General features: G+C 36.5%; 1 protein-coding gene across 3 annotated transcripts in view; it reads right to left on the minus strand.

The window, feature by feature from the left end:
• Positions 1–24,056, minus strand: part of MLLT3 (MLLT3 super elongation complex subunit) — a 152,400-nt gene that overhangs the window by 47,060 nt on the left and 81,284 nt on the right. For 2 of the 3 annotated variants that reach the window (XM_081944504.1, XM_081944505.1), the window contains exons 4-6: positions 21,573–21,716; positions 17,692–17,811; positions 11,163–11,771 (exon numbers count right to left, since the gene is read on the minus strand). In XM_081944504.1, coding sequence (XP_081800630.1) covers positions 11,163–11,771; positions 17,692–17,811; positions 21,573–21,716 — 873 coding nt within the window. The remainder of the gene's footprint in view (positions 1–11,162; positions 11,772–17,691; positions 17,812–21,572; positions 21,717–24,056) is intronic. The other variant, XM_081944506.1, reaches the window with a different exon arrangement.

Below are 24,056 nucleotides of genomic sequence, written 5' to 3' on the forward strand. Positions count from 1 at the left end.
GACTTTCTTTTTATCTTTATTCTCCACCAAAATCGGATCCAAGGAAGCTCCAAACAAGTTTGGACCCTCAAAGGGAGCCGCTACTAGATCCCACTTGGCTTTATAGTCTATCTGCCAGTTCCTGAGCCATAGGAGCCTACGAGAGGCCACCGAGGTGGCCAAAGCACTAGAACCAAATCTAACAGCGTCTAGGGTCGCATCAGCCGAATACTGACACGCTGCCATTATTTTAGCTAAATCCTGGTGTACGCGCTCATCCTGGATCGGAATTCGATCCTGAAGCTGGCGGAGCCACATGACCGTGGTGCGGTTGAAGTACGAAGCAGCAGCCGCTGCCCGCACCGCCCAAGCTGAGGCCTTAAAATTTTTACGTAAGGTGAGCTCCGCCCTCTTGTCTTCTGGCTTGAGTTTGTCAGCTGCGTCCCCTGAGACCACTGGGGAAGAGGAGACTAAAGCTGCTATGGGCTGATCTACAACTGGGAGCTGAATAGCCTGCACAAAAGACTTTTCCATGTTATAGGCGCGACGGTCGTTGCTGCCAGGTGGGGAAAAATTAGAAGGACGGGCCCATTGGCTAGTAGCTACCTCTAAGAAAAGAGGAGGGGCAGGAATCTCCTCTTTATTAGTGGCCGTCGCTGAGAACATGACCATGTCTGGATCCGTGGGCGGTGGGACCGTGGGGTCCCCCGTGCCCACCTTGGTGGTTCTCCTAGCCTTCTTGAGTAATGGCTTGAACATGGCCTGGAGGAAAAGGTTAGAAGAGCGAGGCAGCTCAGGGGCCGCATCTTCCTCCTCAGAGAACCCCCAATCATCCCTCCGTGCTTCCCCCCTAGAGGAAACCTCACTCATGAGGGAAGGAGAGGAAGCCCTAGATCTGGACCTACTAAAGGGAGTAACTCGACTGTGATGGGAAGGCCTGTCCCTTTGAGCAATGCCCCTAGAGATGGCTGCAGAAATAATCCTTTTGAGATTCTCAGGGAGGTGTTCTAGATCCTCCTCATCACCTTCAGTATCATAATCTGGAGCCACGTAGGCCCTGCTGGATTTCCTACCCCTAATGGGACCTGCAGAGGTGCCTTCCAATGGGTCCCCCCTATCTGCTTCTCTAGTCCCCAGGGAAACAGAAGGAGAGCGAGGGCCCCCCCGCTGCTGACTCCTATCCGATCTGTCTGAGGAAGCAGAGGAAGAAGAGGAAGGGCTGAACCCCCTGGCCACAGGTGGGGAAGGGCAGGAAGCCACGGGGCGTGGAGATCTGGATCTAGGCCCAGGATCCCGGGCCTGTCTTTTCTCCGCTCTTTCGATGACCTTCTCTATAGCCCTGGATCGCCTGAGCTCATCCCTTTGCAGAGCTCTGGAAGGTCTTTCCTCTGCTGAAGGCCTAGAAGCCCGAGGCCTAACAGGGGGAGTGGGCTCAGCCTTATCATCGCCTGCCTGAGATGGTAAGGCCTGCTGAGCCTCTGTTCTATCCGCCATCGCCCCACTCACGTGCACCAAATAAATTTGAGACAGGAACAGCCCTTCAGCTGGTGGGAATCGCCTGCTCCGGGCCTCCGGTAGACAACAAACAGCACGGCCACGTTGTATTCAGCCTCTCCGTGCTGCAATGCCCAGACACGTGATTCAAAATGGCTGCCGGCTTCTTTGGGCGGTCCCTGGCCAAAGCGCGCCTAAAAATGGCCGCCGACCTCGCCCTTCGCTTCCTCTGGCTGCGGGCGGCCGTTTGCACGCTCGCCGCCCCCAGCGGCACCAAAGCAAGACACTGGAGCTCCTACTCACCGGGAGACCTCCAAATCCCAGAAAAAAACGGCCCCGCGCCGTCGCCGCAGGCTGTAACCGGCCCCGGACTGTGCGAAATTCAAAATGAAGCCGATTTGTCGCTTTCGCGCTGAAAAGCCCCGGCGCGCTGCGACTTTCACTAAAAGGCATGTGTGCATAGCCGTAGGGTCGCCCGGCACGCCCGAGACACCAGGCATCAGACCGGAGCGACCTTCTAAGCGGGGGGAGGAAGCCAGCGCCCCCCCCCTGCAGAATCTCTCAGCCTTCTAAGGGCAGCCAACAACAGCCCTGCAAGGCAGACCCACTACAAAAAATACATTTTCTAAAGGTAACCAAATTAAAATTTCTAAATTTAATCAAGATCAATTAACATACACTGACTAACTAGAAAACCTACTAGGAACCAAACCTGAGTCTTGGACCTTGACTGAGAGGAAACTGGGAACCAACGGGAGAAGGCGAAGGTTAAGAAGTTTTCTCTCAGTCAAATGGACCAATCAGGCTGTGTTAACCCTGCTGTGACCCCTCCCTCCACTCTACTGGAAAATTTTAACAACCTAATGAATTCTATTGTAAGGGTTTTTGCAAAACATATTCCATATGTTTAAAGAACCTGGGGAGATAGATAAGATTGATTGTAGCATGAGCACTTCATCTGTGGGCTGAATCCATACCTTTCTTAGCTCCTTTGTCTGCTACGTGGGGTTTCAGTAGCAAGATTCCGGAGGTCGTTGATGTTTCTCAAAGGGAAGGTGTGATGACATCTGCCTTGAAGAAAGCACTAATGTGCCCCCTCTTGAAGAAGCTATCGTTCAATCAAATCATATTTGGAATTTTTACCTACTCTCCAATCTTCTATATCTGGGAAGCATGTGGAGAATGCATGAGGGACCCAGCTGAGAGAAAAATGTCCTATTCATTCCAATAGATAGCCCAGCCCTACCTATGATAGTTGTTCATATGAATCATTATCTCTAAATGTTATTTATCTACTTTTTAAATAACACTCTTCTCAATCTTCAGAAAAAAAAGTAAAGGTATCATTTCCCCTGACCAATGTGTCTGACTCTAGTGCAGGGGTCTGCAACCTTAAACACTCAAAGAGCCATTTGGACCAGTTTCCCACAGAAAACACTGGGAGCCACAAAATCGGGGGGGGGGGCAACTCAATATCACTCACTCCCACCCAGTCACATGATTCTCCCCAGCCACGCTTACCCAGCCAGTCATTAGGGCAGAGAATGGTTGTTAAAAAACACTGGGAACCACAAAAGCCTTTTGACATCTCTCTCTATCTTATCTCTCTCTGTGTATCGCTCTCTATGTCTTTCTCTCTATCTCCCCCTCTCACTGTATCTCTGTCTCTCTCCCCTCTCCCTCTCCCCCTATCTCTGTCTCTCTCCCTCCCCTCTCTATATATCTCTGTCTCTCTCCTCCTCTCTCCGAATCGCTCTCTCTATAGCTCTTTCCCCCTCTCCCCTCTGTATCTCTCTTTCCCTCCCTCTCTCCTCCCTCTCCGTCTCTCTCTCTCTTTCCCTTCCTCTCTCTCCCCTCTCTGTCTCTTTTCCCCTCTCTGTCTCTCTCTTTTTCCCTCCCCCTCTCTTTCCCTCCCTCCTCTCTTTATCTCTGTTCCCCCCTCTCTCAGGGGGATGGAGGAACCCCTGAACTGGTACTAGGTGGTGGGAATCTGACGTCCAGAGGCCGATGAGCCCAGGAGCAGTGTGCCGAAGACCAGCTGGCTGGTGGGGCATCACAACACCGGCGGCTCTACAGGAAAAGCAACTGACATCTGGGAGGTGAGAGCAAGCCGAGTGGGAAAAGTGGGCACAACAGCAAATGTACACGACAAAGGCACACAAAGGCAAGTTCAGGGGCGCTTTGCTCCAGCACTAAGAATCTGACCATCACCACTGCTGAGACAGGGCGACAGCTCTTCATCCCTCTGCTGCTACAGGGCGACAGGGAGCACAGCAGAGGGATGAAACAGCCGCATGCGGCTGTGGGGCCACGGGTTGCCAACACCCGCTCTAGTGAGTGATGCTAATCTCAGTTTCTTAGCCAATGGAGCCATCATTCTCTGAAGATACTTCTCTGATCATATGGCCAGTATAACTATATGCTAAGGCGCATGGAATGCTGTTACTTTCCTGCTCAAAGTGATACCTATTAATGTACTTGCATTTGCATATTTTTGAACTGCTTGGTGGGCAGGAGCTGGGGCAAGTAACGGGAGCTCACTCCATCATGCAGCACTTGGGTCTCAAACCCAGGCTGTAAGCTTTCCAGTTGACAAGCTCAGTGTCTTTAATTACTGAGCTATCATGCCCCTAATCTACAGAGATAAGGTCCTTGGCATTCCAGCATGTAACTAACTTTATATATTTTTCTGGGCTAGTACAATATAAAAAAAGATATGAATTCCATTCCTGAACCTGGCCCCATGATGAACTTATGAGAGCCACTGCCTCTCTCTGGGATGTTTGTTCCACCTACAGCCCTGGTTATTTCCAGGTAGTGTCCTATCCAAATATTAACTAGATCTGATCCAGACAAGGAGAAAAAAGTTCAGTTTTTTGGAGAAGAATGTTTTTCACAATCAATATGAAATGCACATGCCATATCTATGTTGTTGATGTTGTTTCTTTGTATGAGAACAAATATATTATAGTCAATAATACATAAACTTTGAAAAGTCAACATGTTCTATACTGTCATCAATTTGATTGTCCAACCCCCTGCTTAGGCAGGAAACCCTACACCACTTCAGACAAATGGTTATCCAACATCTTCTTAAAAACTTCGTGTTGGAGCATACATAACTTCTGGTAATTCTAAAATTGTCAGTAAAAACAAGTCTACGTTAATTTATTACAGAACCCATATGTGGAGTTACAACAGCAGTTTTAAGAGCAGAGGAAATAGAAAAATAAAAAAGAAGAAGTAAAATTTCCTGCAGCCTGTAGATGTATTTCTAAGAATTGCTTTGTAGATACTTTGCTATATTTCATATGCGGAACACAATGTAATTCACTTAGCAACTGTATTGCAAACTTAGCCTCTGCAGTGATTCACTTAACAACTATGGCCAGAAAGATCATAAAAAGACCAACACTCACTTAGCACAATTATCTTGCTCAACAATGGACAATTTGGCTCAGTTATGATCATAAGTTGAAGACTACTTATATCTCATTTATTGCACATCCAGAAATCCTGAAGCAGAAAGGAACCAGCCAAAGAATGAATACACTTTAATAGATATAAAGGGGAGTACTGGTTAGAATCTCACAGACTGAGAAGAAAAATTAGATTTTAACTTTGATTGCAATGTTAATAGTTTAATTGGTAATTTGGACTCATGACAAAAGTACTGCATTTAGATTTTATAACACTCTAGGAATTATTTTGGCTAAAAGTATTTCTGTTTAACAAATGCAAGTAAATAAGGGCAAATGTCGGAATCTAAAGCCATGTGGAAGACTTAGATTTGGCTGAGAAATCATCATCCTATATATTAATTAATTAATTAATTTTTTTTAAAAAAAATATTTGCCATCCACCTCATATCCAACAACTCTGGGTTGCTTATAACATGAAAAACAATTTTAAAAATCTATTATAAAATTAATGCTGGATTTTTGTTATTAGCTGCCTTGGGCTGCCTTGTCCACAAGTGAATGGGATAGAAATATGATAAAAACAAACAAGCAGACAAATCACCATCATTTTAGCCGTTGTTTATCCACTGCAAGATGAAGGCTTCTTTTGCATGTTTTCAACCAATACAGTCCTGAGCAAACAAATAAGACATGAGAAACACTGTATGAGAGCAATCTGATTCCAGAATGTTTTATGTCCTTACAGAAAATGCACACACCTTTATGCTGCTTCAATCTAGTCTCTAAGCAATTTACTAATAATACAAACAAGAAATGCAATACAAACAATATAAATGTATTAAAGGCAGGATACAATAAATAAGAATATCAATATACAATGACGTTTCCTAATGAATGAAACACTCACAGTGTTACAGCTCACCCAGAGCAATAATGCTACACCATTTTAGTTGCTGACTATCTTTGCAAATAACCAAGTTTCAAAAGCTTGTACAAGATTGTGAGGGAAGGAACCATTCTTAAGCCCCGTGGAAAGTGTTCCACAGGAGGTGAGCTTCCATGGAAAATGCCATCTTCTAATCACCCATCTGCAGGTTTCCCAGTAGCTAGGAACTGTTTTAGTAGGCAAACTCTCTTTATCCATATTGGGCAGACTGTCCAAAATAGGCAGTCTAAAAGGTACTTTAATTATTATCATTTATTTATGGATATTGAAACTCTACACTCATCATTAAAAAGGGCTCACTAGGAATTTAGCCTCTTCATAAGTACGGTAGGTTTCTCCAATTTTAATTTAAAAAAAGATTCGCTGAATTCACAGATCTCCCTAAATCATGGTTCAACTATGTTTTCATTTTATTTATTTCCATTTATTTTGTTCTTCACTAGCATAATAGACAGAGCTTAAATAGAATTCTATCCAGAAATGTTTGGCTGAAGGGAAAGGAATAATGAAGATATGTTATTCCCCAATTCCTTTGCTTCTACCACACCCAGTACCATTTCCTATGCTGTTTCAGAGAATTTTCAGCCTTTCTTGAGGACAAGTAAGGATTGCAGAGAGAAATAAATTAGATAAAATCACCTTCTTCTTTTGCCAATAGCAGAAAGAAGATCAAGTCTTCCAAAGAGGGTGGCAACTTCCTTATCTGATAGTTAAGACACTTTAAAAAGATGTATGCATATAATTAAGACACTATCAGTATAATTGCTATGACATTTTAACTTTGAATTTCTCTGTTCAGATATATATGCCGATAGGAAATCTACAAAACAAATACTGTTATCTTCTCAACCATAGTTACTCTATTAACAGCAGTTGCAACATGAAATAATCCATAACGAGATCTAATATTTCAGTGCTTTTATCTTCTAGTTTGCAACTTAAATAAATATTATAAAGCTGACATGGTTATATATCATGATACACAGGCAATGAAAACAAGGCCAAGTGTTCTCTTATCACACAGCTACATGGTCCAGTATAGGAAAACGGTAAGCAGATTTTCATGAAATTAAACATCCTGCCATTGAAGTTTTTCACAAAGCAGTTTTTAAGGAACTCAAGATAAAAGCAGACATGTTTAGAATTTGAAGTGGTTTGAACTATTCTCCCATTGCCTCAATAGTAATAAATTTGCATGCTTTCCTTCCTTTTCCTTTCCTTGTTGCCTAATACTTTTCTAATGTGAGCCAAAAATTACAGGATGGGATTTAGAACTGGCTGATTATATAAAAGCTTCTGAAGTACTTTGCTACCTCATACAACTTGATATTGGAACTTTATATTAACTGAAGTTCTTGGTATTCATCTGGCAGTGGATCCTTTCATGTTTAATGTTTTAAAAAGAGGTATTTTTTAAAAATGGAGCAATGATCACACTTAAGATTAAAACTAACTTGTATATTAATGCTTTTTTGCCCATTAACACGTGAGCAAAATTTTAAACATTACAGTTCTAAAGTAAAATCTTGAATATTGCAGTACTGTAAAATGCACCTAATCATTGAAAACAAACATCCCAATATCACAAATACTAAAAGTACTGAAGGTATTCATATCACCTTGTTTTTGCAAATTCTTTACCCCTATATTATAGAACAATTATATATTATAAACTGTAGGGAAAAATCCACAAAATAAAAACAAGCCTGTAGACACTTTCAATTAGAGTAATGATTGCATATTCTATGGTATATACTCAAAAGCCACACCCAGTAGTCTTATAACTGAGGAATCACAGATACTTGTAGCTATCTTAGGTCAATCATTCAACAGCACTAACAATGACAATGACTGACATCTCTAAAGAGAAATAAAGGAATCAACTAGTCATATTCACATATCTTCTAAAAAATATTGAGTACAGATCATCTATAAATAAATCTTTTCAATCAGGCATGTCCAACCTGTGGCCCACAGGCCACATGCAGTCCTGGACCGCTAGTAATGCAGCCTCACTAGATAATAAAATATATTAAAAAGGATGTTTGTTATTTATATACATTAACTATATTATATATTATATGTGCAGGCCAAGATAATTCCTTTTTACTCAATGAGGCCCAAGAAAGCCAAAAGGTTAAGTAACTATTTTTTAGCTCTAAAAAGGAATTTAATCTTTAGTTGAAATTATGTACACTTTTAACGCCTATGTTTTTCTCAACAGGGTATCTTAAATTAATTTTATCAGGGAAATGTAAATCATTTTGGTTTCATGATCGTGTGTGTTCTTATCAACAACTTATTTAATTGAGGCAGTGGGGCAGTGGGGAAAAAAGAGGGAAATATCATTTTGGTCACAACTGTAGCACATTTAGAACAACAGTATAAAATGTTTTATGTTTTCAACCTTTGTCTATATAAAAACAATCAAAGCCTAGCTTAAAAATAATATACCTGCCTACAAGAAATTTCCATCACTGCTTATTTTTATTTCATTTTTCTATTGCAAATTTTTAAAAGTTTTAAAATATTTTAATGTATGATTTAAATATTTAGCTATAATTTTAAATTGTAAACTGTTTTAAGATTCTTTTTTTAACTGGAAGCAATATAGAAACATTTTAAATCAAGAAAAATTCAGAAAAAAACTAAGGATTATTTCTCTTTGGTGAACTACTTACTTTCTGGGCCATTTTGAAATGTACAAAAGAGATAGGATTAAGTAATAAAATGAAAATGGGAGCTAATATTAAAGAAATGAATATTTTACTGAAATATTTATTCCCAATAATAATATTTTCATTGACTTCTTTATATCTCGGTAATATTTAATTAACTTCCATTATTTAAAATATACTATTATAAATAACCTATTAAGCTATTGGAAGCACAACTTCCTTTTCCACAAAATATTTTATTTAATATATTGTACTAATTGGGAAGTAAAACAGAAAATAATTTTTAAAAAAAGTCTAGGCATGATTAAAGCTTCTAACATTATGCCAAGTGTTAAGGTAATTAACATAAGACCTATTTTCTATAGGTTTTCAAATGTTTTGGGACTGTATCCACTTTCATCTACAGCATTCAATGATGAGGCTAGTAATGTATCACATTAATTTTCTTTTTAGCTTTCATACTTGAAAGAGGCTCTAGAAGTTATGAACATTCTGTGGCAAACCGCACATCTGAGGCACTGCACTAGTATGTGCAGGAAAGAGGATAGCAAGATAAGCTTTTATTTTACACAAGGGAAAATTTGCTTGTAAGACATTGGATCTTGTTTGTACCACTTATCTGTGAATAAACTCATTGAACTTATTTGGATTTTTAAAATGTAAGTATGATTATAAATACAATTACTTAAAGTATTTGTATTTCTATATTTCCAACAAAATTAATTTCCGTAGCAAATAGAAATATATACCAGATGTATGCTTATGAAAGCACGGAGAATGCCCAGAGTTTTCTTGTTTGTTGATTCATGTATATCAGTAAGCCTAAGTATTTTTTTACATCATACCTGCACAGCAAACACAAAGTCCTAACAGAGCAGCCAGACATGAAACTATGTTTAATAAACCATCAGTATGAAGACATAGCATCATGTATTTTTTTCTCTTTTCCATTAAAGTAGGATTTAGCATAGAGACAATGGCAGAGTGTTCCTTTTATCATTCCTTCTGCTACCTTTTTTTAAAATTTGTTTCTATCATGGCTGTCATAAAGAAAATGTGTGTTTCTATGTATGTGTATACGATGATATATATGCATATATATCATTACTGTTATGAATTTTCTGTCAAAACAACAATATATTTTAATTGAAAATTAAAATTTCAGTTGGAAGTGTTGTGCTCATTACCGTATATGCAATTCATATTAAGCAGGCATCTCATTCCAGCAAGCATCTAACAACTGTCAGAACTGACATATTTCTGATAGCCAAAGGCAATTCTTGTTATCTAATATCTAAAATCAAGTTCCAATATTACACTTTTAAGAAATTTGCATATATGCACTTCTCCTTAGGCTGGCTTTATCTTTATCTTAGCAGATATACTCATTACTGTCTTTTAGTGCTTGGATAACTACAGTGCTGCAACAGCGCAAACTAGTAGTTCAGCCTTTCCCAACTGTTCTACTGACTTGAATGATATGAATCACAGGATATAATATTAGAGAGGGTTGGCCTATCCAACTCTGCAACACAGGAACTAACCACGATGACCCAAGATTCCATCCGATACACAAGCATATCAACATCATAAGAAGGCTGCTAGCCTCAAATGAAGTGGGAGGAGACAGTATCAATGACTGTTTATTTTCCTTGTCTGATCAGAATAATAACAACAAAGATATCTAAACTTGATCTGCAGTGGATCTCCATATAGTAACAACTCACTCTATTCAATGTATTTCATCTGTTTATTTTATCAAACAACATGGCTCATGGCTTCAAACCCCAAAATGTCTCTCATGTAACTGTTAGTTAAGATTTTGAAATAGCAGAGAGGCAATTAAAAATAGATATTTCATCTTTCCCTATTCATTTCAAGGATGCAGTCCTATATTACAAAGACAGAAACATTGCAAATTGAAAAACTTTCAATTTCTAAATTTCAGCTTTTAATATATGAATGTATCTTGTCCATAAATGTGCTTCTGTCACTCACTAATCCTCTTCAAGCTTATGAAGGGAATTATAACTAAGAATATAAGCATGTTTTCAAAACTGTGAAACCAATATAAACTATTATATTATAAAGCAGTGGAGACAGCTCAAATTAATTATTAAAATGAAATGGAAGAGATAAATATTCCTTGGTTAATCAGCCTTGAAGTAACATTGTGATTCAATATCATCTTGAACATAAAAATGCAAGCAGGGCAGCCCGATAAATATATATTTATAAATATAAATATAAATATATATTTATATTTATATAGATATAAATATCTATAGATATAAATATATATATCCTGCTTGCTTAATAGCACAGCACAAACAGACAAACATGGTCAAGCAAGTCAGTCCTACTCAAAAAGCATAAATATTTATTTCCTGGCAACACTGAAAAAGCCTGCATTTGTTGACTTCTTATTTGATTAATAAAAAACATGAATCAATCAATTCCCTAGAATAAACCAAAATCATCTGTAAAATGAAACTATGCATTTTATCTAATGATACAAATGGAATCCATTCAATATACATATATATGCATACATGGATGATAAATAAAGATTTTTTAAAAATTAGGTAAACAAATCAAAGCCTGTAACCGGACAACAAAGTAAGAATAAACACAAACTCTTACTTCTGATTTTGAAGACACATTTTCCTCCATATCAGAATCATTAGGGTCCACAATATCATCGAAAGGTGGTAATGTATTTTTCTTTTTCTCCAGCGGCTCACTTTCCATTTTAACTTTCCCAATTTTAAACTGAGATTTATCCTTTGTCTGTTTTTTCTCCACACTGGAGCAAGTAAGTATCAGTGGGGGAGCATTAGAAAAACTTTTAAATAAAGTCTCAGATCCACTTTTCTTCTTCTTTTTGGCTGCAAAGTCCTCAGAATCCAGACCGGGAGGCCTTTTGGAGGCAGCCTTCTTTTCTTGTTGCTGTCCACCACTTATGGTCAGTATGTTATTTTCTGATTTTGGCTCCTTTGACATAGGTTTGGGCTCTTTGAAGGCCATCTTAGGAACAATTTTTTCATCCTTTAGTGGCTTGTTTTCTTTGGGTTTTTTAGAGGATTCTTTGGAAGATTTGTTGTGTTCCCTGGAAGGTTCTTTGAAGGCACTTTTATGCTCTTTTGAGTCTTTTGAAGATTTTTCCTTGTGCTCCTTTGATAATTTATGGGGCTTTGAAAAACTGTTACTACTGCTGCTGCTGCTGCTAGTGCTTATACTCTTGCTCAGCTCCTGCAACAATGAAAAGTAAAAAGTTAACTTTTTGCTCTCTGTCTTCTGTGTTTCAGAAACACCTACCATAAGTTGTTGCTCTGCAAACTTTACTTGCATTAATAGATTAATGTATAATTTTACATTATATATTAATAACAAACTTGCAAATACCAAATACGGTCCACTGGACTATTTCTTTGCTTAAATCACAACAAATAAAATTGCAATATACTGTGTACAGATAGTCCTCGATTTACAACCATAATCAAGCCTAACATTTCTCTTGCTAAGGTGCTAAGTGAATTCTGCCCCATTTTACTACGTTTCCTGCCACACTTGTTAAGTGAATCACTGCAGTTGTTAAGCTAGTAACACAGTTGTGGCTTCCCTATTGACTTTGCTTGTCAGAAGGCCACAAAAGGTGATCACATAACCCCGAGATACTGCAACCATCAGAAATGTTAATTAGTTGCCAAGCAGTCAAATATTGATCACATGACCATGGGAATCCTGCAATGATCGTAAATGTGAAAAATGGTCATAAGTCACTTTTTCAGTGCTATTGTAACTTTGAACAGTGAGCAGCATGATGATCTAGTGATGAAGACGCTCACCTCGGAAGATTGAGAATTGAATCCTAGTTACCAGTAGAGCTTTCTAGGGCACAAAGAAAAAAATATCTGCTGCAAACTCCATATGGCATCAGAAAGGGCATCCGGCCAGTAAACTCTCAGCTCCACCCACTCACCCCAAACTATACTGAATTAAGGGATTACAGGGTCATAAAAAGGGAGTTTTATTGTAACTTTGAACAGTCACTAAATGAATGGCTGCAAGTCGAGAACAGTCATGATTTACATATTTTCTGAACAGGTATCAAAAGACATTCTTGTGAGATTCTACAGACATTCTACAATACATTAAAGACTTCTAAAATTGTTTACAGATGAAAGCATCTGGTAATAAATGACTAAGTACTGTGAGGATGATTATTCTCTATTCTGAGCAAAACATGTAAAACTTGTTAAGAATATTCATTCTTGCTTTATATTAAACAGTATTATGTTGTAAGATTATTAACCATACTGAGGTAAAACAGAATTAAAAACTTGTTAAAAGTGAGTAAGCAGGATGGAATTACTAAAAAAGCAATAAAATATATGGCCCTGATAATCTATGAAGCTATGATTTTGGAACAAGCCTAAGCTGTAATTTAGATAATTTTTATCCAAGGGGTGTCCAACCTTAGCAACTAAAACTATGTTGGCTGGGGAATTCTAAGAGTTGAAGTCCATAGATCTTAAATTGCCAAGGTTGGACACCAAAACATTTTTAGAAATTTATACAGGACCTTGGAGAGTTCCTGCCTATCGATGTAGAAAAGCTTTTCCCAACCTGAAGCTCTCCAGATATTGAAACCTCTACTCCTAAAATTCCCAGCTAAACTGGAAAAGGCCAAAGTTAACAAAACTGAATTGAATCACAAAAAATGTATTCATAGTTTCATCTTGGAAAACGAATAAAATCACATGCAGCTTGGTAGTTTCTGTATTGTGGGTTCATGTAACTTTGAAATAGAATTTTCTAATACTGAAATTAGAACTTTAGGATGAAACAGCACCATTACCACAGAATTAGCAACAGATCTCTGAAAATAAGGGAAATGCATCTAAAGATAATAATCTATTTTGGTTTGGCATATCTATGATTTATAACTAAGAACATTGTTCAAATCAAGCCTGTGTGAATTCAATCAATATAACTTCCAGTGGTTACAAATAAACCTGGATGGCCACAATTGGGATTGGAATTTCATTCACTAACCAATGTGTGGTTGTTAAGTGAGTCGTCATATGGGTGGAACTGATTTCACAACCATTTTTTAGTTATTAAGGCAAACTACATGTTGTTAAGAGAATCATGCAATCTTTAAGAAAATCTGCCTTTCCCAATTGATTTTGCTTGTTGGAAGCCAGCTGGGAAGATTACAAATTGTAATCATGTAATCATGTGACTATGGTGTGATGGTTGTATTTTCAAGGATGGTTGTAAGTCATTTTTCCCCCCCAGATCATCGTAACTTTGAAGTGTGGTCAAACAAATGGTCACATGTCAAGAACTACTTGTAACTATATTTACTTATAATTGAGCTTAATCAAGAACTTGCTTCTGCCTAAAGTTGCAGAATGCTCCACATTCAGTTTGACATGCAGCGACTACAACTTCATCTTTAAAGTTCAACAGCTGAAGTATAGACTGTAGAAGAAAAATTACACTTAAATGAAAACAGAAGAATAGAAGTATGGGTAGAGTAAGAAAATCTTATGAAATACTTCAGTGAGTCAAAAAACTCCATGTTAGCTTTAATTATGCATAATTTACACTTATAATACCAAGCTGCACATTTGGTATTGCAACAAGTACCATTCAGCAGGCTTAGTAAACAAACTAGTTTAGAAATGATAATTAATGCTTATACTTCCTTCCATTAAGACCAGTTCTCAAAATCTTACAATGAATCAGAAAAAGCAGTAAAATCGTGAGAAGATTGCAAACCTGTTTCATAATTGTGCAGGACAAAAATTATGTTTTGCATATGAAAAGATTATTACATTTTGTTTCCAATCCAGAACAAATGATCACATTCTGGAAGATCTGCCAAACCATATTAGCTGGTCATAGTTCAACAAAACAGATGCGTCAGTTTTCATTGTTCCGGAGAGATTCTTGAGAGATGAGTAGAACATGGCTGGAGCATGTTGTCCCTTTTTCCCCCTCTACAGCTCACAGAGTGGCGAATCTTACTTACCTACCCTCTTCTGATCTTCCCTTTGTTTCACCTTCCCTCCCTAACAGTTGCAATGACTATCACGAACATATTCTACTTATATGCCTGTTTGTAACATCTGGAAGCCATTTCTATCATCATCTCAAGATAACCATAAGACTATTGTCAAATAGCATGATGTAATTCTTATATCCTATTTCAATACTCAAAATCTGAAATTAAAATTCTGAATTATATTAAGCAACAATACAATAATAAGAGCTTGACAACCTTTGTGGTCTTTATAAATTATGTGTTGACCATGATTTGTTTTCTGTCACACTGATTATGAAGAGTCTTCAAAAGAGATATTTTGTATCTTAAGGGAATATGCATATAGTAACTTTATCTGAATCATTAAAGAACTGGTCATGGCTACTTCTGAAGCTACTCCCAGGTGCTCCAAGCATAGATATTTCACTTTAATGTTTTATTTGTACTCTCTCATCATTATCGTAATAAAAGCAAGGTCTACTTTTTCTCAATCTGAGCAAACTGAGTGACTTGGCCAAGCCTCTGGTTAGATTCACATACTGTGTTAAGCCAGTGAAAACCCAAGCAAGCTAAATATGGCTTAATAAATATTGAACCAGTCACTATTTCATAATGCAATACTCTTCATAGGATTATTCTTGCAATAAAATGAGAGTATGGGAATTACTGGGTATGCCACCTAAGGAAAGTGAAGATAAAAGGCAACAAATAACTAGAAGTATTGTTAGAACTGAAATATTAAATTCTTATAAATAAATGTGAACACAGACTTTCTTTCTAAAAGCTTATCTTCTGTGAATTAACATGTGGAAATGCTCTTAAAATAACTATGTTCATGTCCCAAGTATTGGAATTAAGAAAGAGATCTGGATTTTAAGAAGTAACACTCCATAATGAGTTAGTTAAAAGTTGAATCACTGACTCCTAGAAGCCAAGAAATGTTTTGTGTAATCTTAATTACTTAAGGCAGTGTTTCTCAACCTTGGCAACTTGAAGATGTCAGGACTTCAACTCCCAGAATTCCCCAGCCAGCATTCGCTGGCTGGGGAATTCTGGGAGTTGAAGTCCAGACATCTTCAAGTTGCCAAGGTTGAAAAACACTGACTTAAGGAATGATAAAAGTACTTTCTGAAAAATAAAATAACGATCCAGTACTTTAATCTAGGTAACTTTATGAATATCTGGGTGTGACAAGCATTATCTCCACCTCTGGCTATGAGGTTTACCAGTATTCTTGACAATGTGCTAATCTAATCAAGAGAAGACTTCACATCTAAATGGTTCAGGTGTTAAGGTTGGTGCTTTTTAAATAATAATATTTATTTTCAGCTTCCCCAGCAATGTGATCGTCCTTCCAAGAATATCCCTCTGTTTTGGTGTGCTAAAGCTAATCAAAGTTTGCTCCAGCCTTTGTTTATTTTGTTGCTAATCTATAACTACAACATCTACACTGGCAATTACTGAAGGGAGTACCGTATTCACTTTTTACCTTCGTAGTCAAGCAGAAAAGAATACCCCAGAGCTCCAAAGTTATGATCTTTCCTGCCAACCATTTAAAGAAAAGCTACGAAGAGGCTATAAGCCAAGAGGGAGAAATTGCAAACTGCTTTCACAGGTATTGTGATGGTTCCAGTGAGAAAAGATTCTCGGAGACTACTCATCAATATTTTCCTCTCACACAGAGTTAAGGTAAAGGTTTCCACAGTCCAGTTGAGTCCAACTCTAGAGGCGGTGCTCATCTCCATTTCTTAGCCATGGGAGTCAATGTTGTCTGAAGACATTTCTGTGGTCATGTGACTTGCATAACTGTACGCCATGGCACATGGAACACTGTTACCTATTTATTTACCTGCATTTTCATGATTTCAAACTGCTAGGTGGGCAGGAGCTGGAGCAAGTAATGGGAACTCATGTGCCATTTTGGTCTTGAACCTTCCAGCTGACAAGCTCAGTGTCTGTTGAGCCACTGCACCCCTCATACGGACTTAGCCACCCCTTATTTCAAAGGCCTAAGATGTTGTACCTTTGAATGAAGGAAGTGGTGGAAAAAACTAAAGGAAGTTTCTATTTCTAGAGGGGAATTTCCTCTTCAAATTGGTGCGACCCCTACTTTCACATTGGATTTTGTGGTACTTTTTTCCATGAAAGACTATTTAGCAGCAGGAGGCAAACATTCACAGTTAATCTAAGATCCCCCTCTTTCCAACACTTTTTAAGATTCATTTCACAACTGTATATTAGTTTGCATATCTTCTATCTCCCTGCCATACAGCTTTCCCAAACAAATCCTGCTCCCTATTTTCCTGAGAAACCGAAGTACTACGTGCATTTGGACTTAAACTGCATTTAAGTCATTATTTTAAATGTTTGAACTGCGCTATTACTTCCCTGCCCCAATTAAAATTATTTGAATTTGTGGTAGGATGTGGTTACATGCTTGAATAATCAAAAATTCTGTAGGTTTTATTTAGGTGTCAACATAAACTTTCAAGTTTGAAAAGACTTTTAAATCTGTGGTAACTTGATTTAATTCACAAACACATAGTTTTGAACATTTGGTTAATACACATTAGGGTGTGGCCTAAAATAGAACCATGGAAATATAGGAAACACTTCTATTTGGACAGTGGGAACTCTTTTGCATTCCTCTTTCTTGCAACCAAAACATGTGACAAATCCAGACCAGATTTGGGGACTGATAAATACAAAGGATCAAAAGAATATAGTTCCCCTATAACATGTGATGATTGCTGATGAAATTTACAATAAGTTTATATCCCTAATAAATACATTTCTACTAATATGTTTCTCAACAGGCTGTGTCAACTCTAGAATTCAGGTGTCAGGACAAAAAGTGAGTAACTGTATCAAGTACATTTAAATTTGAATAGCATAATAAATAAATAAATAAATAAAATAAGGGTAATACGTATATTTATTTATAAAAATTTCAGGAGCAAACATATTTAACTCTAAATATTCAGATTGTGTCTATTTTTAAGTGTTATAGATTTGCTGAAAAGGTTGAAGCATTTAATAATTAATTCTTGGCTTATTGATCATTCAAAACAGCTGCTCAAAACATATTCCAATTTCTAACCATAGGCAACATCTTACCTTTGGCCCATGAGATGATTTTTTCTTCACTTCAGAAAAAGACAGGGAATTAGTGGGAAGATTAGGGAGATGAAGACTTTGCCCTGAAGCAACTGATGTTCCATCTGACATAACCATGATCTACAGTGATGAAGTAATAAAAATATTAGAAACGTTTATAAAATAAGCTGAAATATAAAGATCGTGGAGGTAGACAAATATCTTAGGTAAACTGACAATTATGATTTCTTCCGTAGGCTGTATGTAATTGACAACTATTTTATTAATGCCACATGGCTATCACCAGGATAGAAATGACAGATTGAAGCAATAAAAGTATCTTCAACAGTAGCTTTAGAAGTTCATAAAAATTAATATACTGTACAAAGAAATAACATGAATAAAAATTATAAGCTTGATGAATTCACCCTGGAGGTCTGTTTCCCTTACACCACAAGTAGCAATGTTTGAAGGCTTGGGGGTTGCAATTCAGCCTCCCAAACTTTTGAAAAACTGCATCAATTCAAGCATTCTGGTAAGAAGGAGCAGAACTATTTTGTATGCATATGTATGGATTTATTTGAATTTTAAGGAGAAATGGGACAGAGAATCTTTGGGAAGCAAGACACTCCTATTTTCATCCTTAAATCCTCTCAAATGAGGACATTGGACAGTTTTAAAGGACTGGAAACAGTTTTCTAGATTCCTTCCACTTCCATACCAATACTTAACCACAGTGGAGCCAAGCCAAAATAGGCTAGGAAAAAAAAGATAAATAGGACTGTTTGGGGAATGAAGTGATGTGGTAAGTGCATTTATATTCATTTTCACATAATCAGTTTTCTGTGGACACCAATGCTTTCTGCTCCATTAATTTTATTTTATTTTTAAAAGCATCTGGAAAAAACTGAATAGCCTAAATCCATCTATTTTGCCACCACATTTAGACAATACATATATTTTATATGGTTTATGCACCTATGCAGGCTGTCATTGGAATGTTCACATTATGTATACAATGAAGTCAGATGTACCATCTGTTGAATCACATAGATTCTGAAGACCAACCTAGACAGCCCAGAGTTCACTTGAAACCAAGTTCCCTAGGAGGGAAATTGTTTTAATTCATAAATGATCAAATGAAAAACTGCAGTTCCAGGTAAATAATCATTCTTTTTGTTGGTAATAGAAATAAGCATTAAAATGTATCAATCAAAACTGTATTATGATCAAAGACCAGAGGAGAATGGAGTACAAAGGATTTAAAAGCATAAAAGATATATCCGGATTTTTAAAAAGTTACGGAAAAAAGATTTTAAAAAAACATGAAATTCTGGAATCTAAAAGCAGCAGGGAGAAGTAAAATTATCCTATGCTCCCTGGATAGTTACGCAATAATGGTGAGACGAGGCTAGGACAAATGTCTCTGTAGTACAAGCACTGGAGACGAAGATGTTCTGTTGTTTCTGTATATCCAGAGTTACAGAAACATTATCTCCCCAGTTAGGGGGCCTTCCTTTATCAGGATAATTCAATTGAGGGGAGGGCATGACAGCATGCCACAGTACCACCACCCCCGGCAATTAGGTACTTCAAGTTAAATAAGGGGGGGGGGAGTACCTGTTGGGTCTCACCCCAAAAGTTGGGGATGTTCTGCGTCTGCTGTACATTATTTTATGAGTCCTTTGGCCTAATTGTATCCCATGCTGAGTAAAAGATCTGGAGAGAAGGATGAGATTTTGTTTGTTACAGTGTCTTTTTCCAAATAGACTGAAAACCATTACTCATAGTTAGTGAGGCAAGGTTAAGGGGAGACAAGGTTAATGCGAACCAGCAGTTGATCATGGTCACCTATACTCTAGCCTCTAGTTTCATGAGACCTGTCTCTAGTCTCAGGGTGGTATTAGAGATACACATTAAAATATATTACACTCTGAACATTTGGATATTAAGAACGTTGTATTTATCATCCATAGGCTTCAGCTAATAACATTGTTTTACTTTCGTAGAAAGATTTTAGTATAACTGATGTAAAACCCTGGATAAAGTCATGTTTTCATATGAATATATTGCACATATGAACTGGTCTTTTTGTATTATGGAAGTCCAATCTATTTTAATGTAAATTTATTTATTAATGTAAGAATATTAATCAGAATACAGTAGTAAGTATGAAGTACAGCAAGTATAAACAAATTTAAGAATTCTTCACCCCCACAAGGTTAAACAGATATTTCTTTATCCTATATTGGTTAATGTTTAATTTGTTATTTAAGAAAGAACTTTTGAGCTTTTTGTTTCATACTATATAATTTATTTCGATATATAACTTTTTATTTTTTCTTAATCTGTGTTTGTTTTCTTCTCAGTTTTATATTTGGTCTTTTTTTCTGTATCTTTATAGATTGAGAGTAATAACAAGGAGTCTGTTCTTCATCATGATCTTGACATAATCACCATCTTCTACAGAGCCCACAGTTTTGGGAAGGATGTAAATGGAGCAATAATGGAAGAAAGAGATACCCACCCAAGCAGCCAGATAAACCATATCAATCCTGGCAATCAATGGTGGCAGATATCATGGCCTTATCCTTACCCTGATCAATGTGATTCAGACATGTATAAATAACAAGATTCTAACCAGGAAAACAATGGTCATGTGAGGTAAGCAGACAACTTTTCCAAAGATTTATAATCATTTTTTGGCAATCCAGATACTGTTGCTCTTTTTGGCTTGTAAAACAAAAAGCCTATTTAGGACACATATCATGTAAATTTTTTATTTATAAATCTGATTTTGACTTGCATATTAAAATATGGTTGAAATAATTGTATACATTTATGAATTTAAATGAGACATATTTAGCCTTCACTAGCCAGTGCTTATCATTCTTTTTTCCCTAAAATTATGTAGACACCATGATGAAAGTAGACCTAATTGCAGATTATTCTGCAGTAAAGTATGAATTGCTTGGTGTACGTGTGTACATTGTATATAATATGCCAAGTATTTTATATGAATGAAATATCCTATATGCTTCATTAAACTAAACACATTCAAAAATTAAGCTAAGAACTATGAATTCAAATGAAATTACACTTTAAACAAATGTGGCTATGTCTGCAAGGTTAACAGGAAGAAACTGGGCTTTACTAAGCTTTTACACAAATATTTAAAAGGCAGAATGTAAGTTTCATTCCATATTTTGCAGAAATTTTCAATAAAAGATGCTAACCCCACCCCAAAATTACTCTGCTGGAGGAAATTCTCTAATATATTGTTAAGCACAGCAAACAGTAAAAATATAAAGTAATCTTTCAAAGGATTTTGGGGGGTGAGGGAAGCCACATATCAATTATTAACACTGAATCTAGTATTCTGAAGTGAATGAGCTTTGAATTTCTTAACCAAAAAAATTTCCTGTTTTTTCTCTCAAAGAAGCAAATTTGTTTTTATAAACCCACCCTTACTGTTTCAATTACTGCATAGGTGAAACACAAGAAAAAGGGAAGAAATATTAATTTGAAGATGCTTTTAAAGCACTCCATATTTAACTCTCAGCTTGATTCCCTATAAAGGTTCTTAATAAAGTGGTAAACTACTACTTTTTCTTTCACATGTGTTTTCAATCACATGAGCATTGAAAATTAGGTCCCCGAGCTTCTTTAGGAAGCAGAGACCTAAGTCTTTTTTGCAGTGGTTTTATCCTGGTATATAATATCTGCATCTCTGCTACTATTTCACTTTTATTTGGTGTTATTGGCTTAATGTTGTACCTGAGGTACCTATATTATGTGATCAAGTTCATCTGTGCAAAAAAAAAGCTGTTTTTCAACTTAAGAGATTTTGCTATGGAGGGAGGAAACAACTTAATTTGCTGTTTGTTTTTATATAAACTCACCCCGCCCGCTTTAAGCAGCTTTCTTCTGAACTCCTCTGTTGGGTTGTTGAAAGTAAGCTTTTCACAGCGAAGATGGTTTACAGGTGGGTGTCCTTCCAGATGCAGGAACAGATCATAGTCAAAGCGGACTTTCTTCGGTTCTTCCTACAGGTTAGAACACAATCAGACAAAACTGGAGGGGGAAACCTGACACTGTATGACATGCTGGCTTTTTATCCCAATACTATAGATTGCATTCATTTCCTCATAAAACATTGTGGTAATTGGTTTTTAAAAAGTGAATAGACATTTGGGCTTGGGACTTCCCACATTAAGTGATCTGGGATTCTGATCTGGGACTCTGGGATTTTTAAATTATTGATAAAGAAAAAGCTATTTTGATTCTGATCAAATCAAACTTCATTTACATTTAGTTTATTTACAGTTCATTTTGTGTCATTCATTCATATAGCATTTCTTCAACAATCTTTTACACTGTAGAATTATTGCGTTAAACTTTGATAGATATTGTACAGACACCTACCATAAGCATATTAATTAATTATTTGTTTATTTATGTATGGAATTTATATCCTTGTGTTGCCAAGTTGCCATCGATTAACCATTAAAAAAATCAAGCTGCTAATTATTAGCGTCTGGCCTTAAAATATATAAGGTCCTGTTTTGGTTTTATTTTATTTATTTATTTATTTCTTAGATTTTTAGACCGCCCCTCTCCCAGAAAGGGACTCGGGGCGGTGTACAGTCAATACAGATAAAATCGGTCATAATAATAAAATACATTTAAGATACATTTGGAGGGGGAGATAGGCTTCTTCCCCCCCCCCCCTTATTAGCTTATTGCAGCTATTAAGATGAACCAACAATTCCTAATTAATAATGACAACCATGTAACAGGTCAAATGCTTTTTTTCTTTATTACTAGCAACACAAATACTTTCAACTACTGCTTGATGATATTACCTGAATCTTGGGTTGGTTGGTAACAGGTAAATTAAATAGTGAAACAGAAGTATTTATGATCACATATAAATTTAAAGTAATAGTGTAAAAATCAATTTCCTCCATTTTAAAAACAAAGAATCAAGGCTAAAAGATAGTGATTTGTCAGAATTATCTAGTAGTCAGTGCCTAAACTAAATTAGACAAAATTAAAAATAAATTTAAATTAGCCAAAAATGATCTGGTAATCAATTGCAACAGTAGAATTTTAGTCAGCAATGCTGACTAGAGGCCAAATATTTAACACTGGTTTGCATCATAAACTTAAATGTATTTGCTCAGAAGTAATTTCTACTAGATTAAGCCAAAATGTGCACGAAATAGCAGCCTTTAACCAAACTGTGTTTAATTCCCTAATGTTAAAGCCAGAAGAAAGGTGTACAAAACTCTGTGTGCCTAAATGACTTTAAACTGATGTCCACCGGTGCATCTCAGTGAAAATTCTTCCTATGTGTCTGTGAAAGATTTTATTACATATATTGTAAAAAGTTTAATTATACTTCAGCTATTTCAGGATGGAAATGAATTGTTATAGAAGCTATACTATTATTGTTTGAAAAAAAAACCCAATAATATTTCTTTAGCAAATTCTCTAAGAAAGGACCATCTCTGTGTATTGGACAACCGTAATACAGTTTATATAATAAGAAAAAGAATTAAATTAGTATTGTGCTGTATATATAGCATAGTAATTGCTAGAAAGACAGAAGAGGACAACTGCTGTACAAAGAAGACTTCATCCTAAAGCAAACCCTAATCAGCAGGATTTTGGAGTTTTCACACCTGAGGCTGGGTAAATTCAGACTGCCAAGAAACATAAGTTGAAAGTGACAGTCATAAAAGAGTAACATATAATTTAATATAGAATACAATATTTTAAGTTCACTGTTACAACCAAAAGGACTCATTTTTTCTATATGAAAATCAACATGAATAGGACCTAACATGAACAAAATATATTTGAAATCAATGGAGCAAACTCCACAAAACTACTCTGTTCTGAACTTCTATGTACATGGCATAAATAACAGCTAACCATCAATTCTATTTACAGTTCAGAATGGCCAACGGCTTTGTAAAAGGGTAAAATAATAATGTGTGGAACCAGGATTACCTAATGAATCAGAACTAGATTCATGTAGTCTAGTATTTTCTTATTTCAATGGTCAGCCAAAAGCTTCATAGGAAGCATAAGCATGTTGTAACAGCTCAGTTTCCCACTCTTATTTTCCAGTAAATGGTACTGAAAGATTTATAAGAGTAACATATGCCATTGAATGTTTATATAGATATAGTGGGAATTTAGATAGTGTGTGTGTCAAAAGTAATTCTTTCCATTCTATTTATAAAAGTAAAAAATATATTCCAGTCTCTTGGAAAAAGATAATATTCCTATCCTGAAAGTCAGAAGTTTGGGTGTTTTAAGAAATTTCTAGATACTCAAAATGTTTGGATTTTTCAGAGAATATATATTGACCAAAG

This window comes from Natrix helvetica (genome assembly GCF_964273705.1).
Source record: "Natrix helvetica genome assembly, chromosome: 2".
Classification (NCBI taxonomy): Eukaryota; Metazoa; Chordata; class Lepidosauria; order Squamata; family Natricidae; genus Natrix; species Natrix helvetica.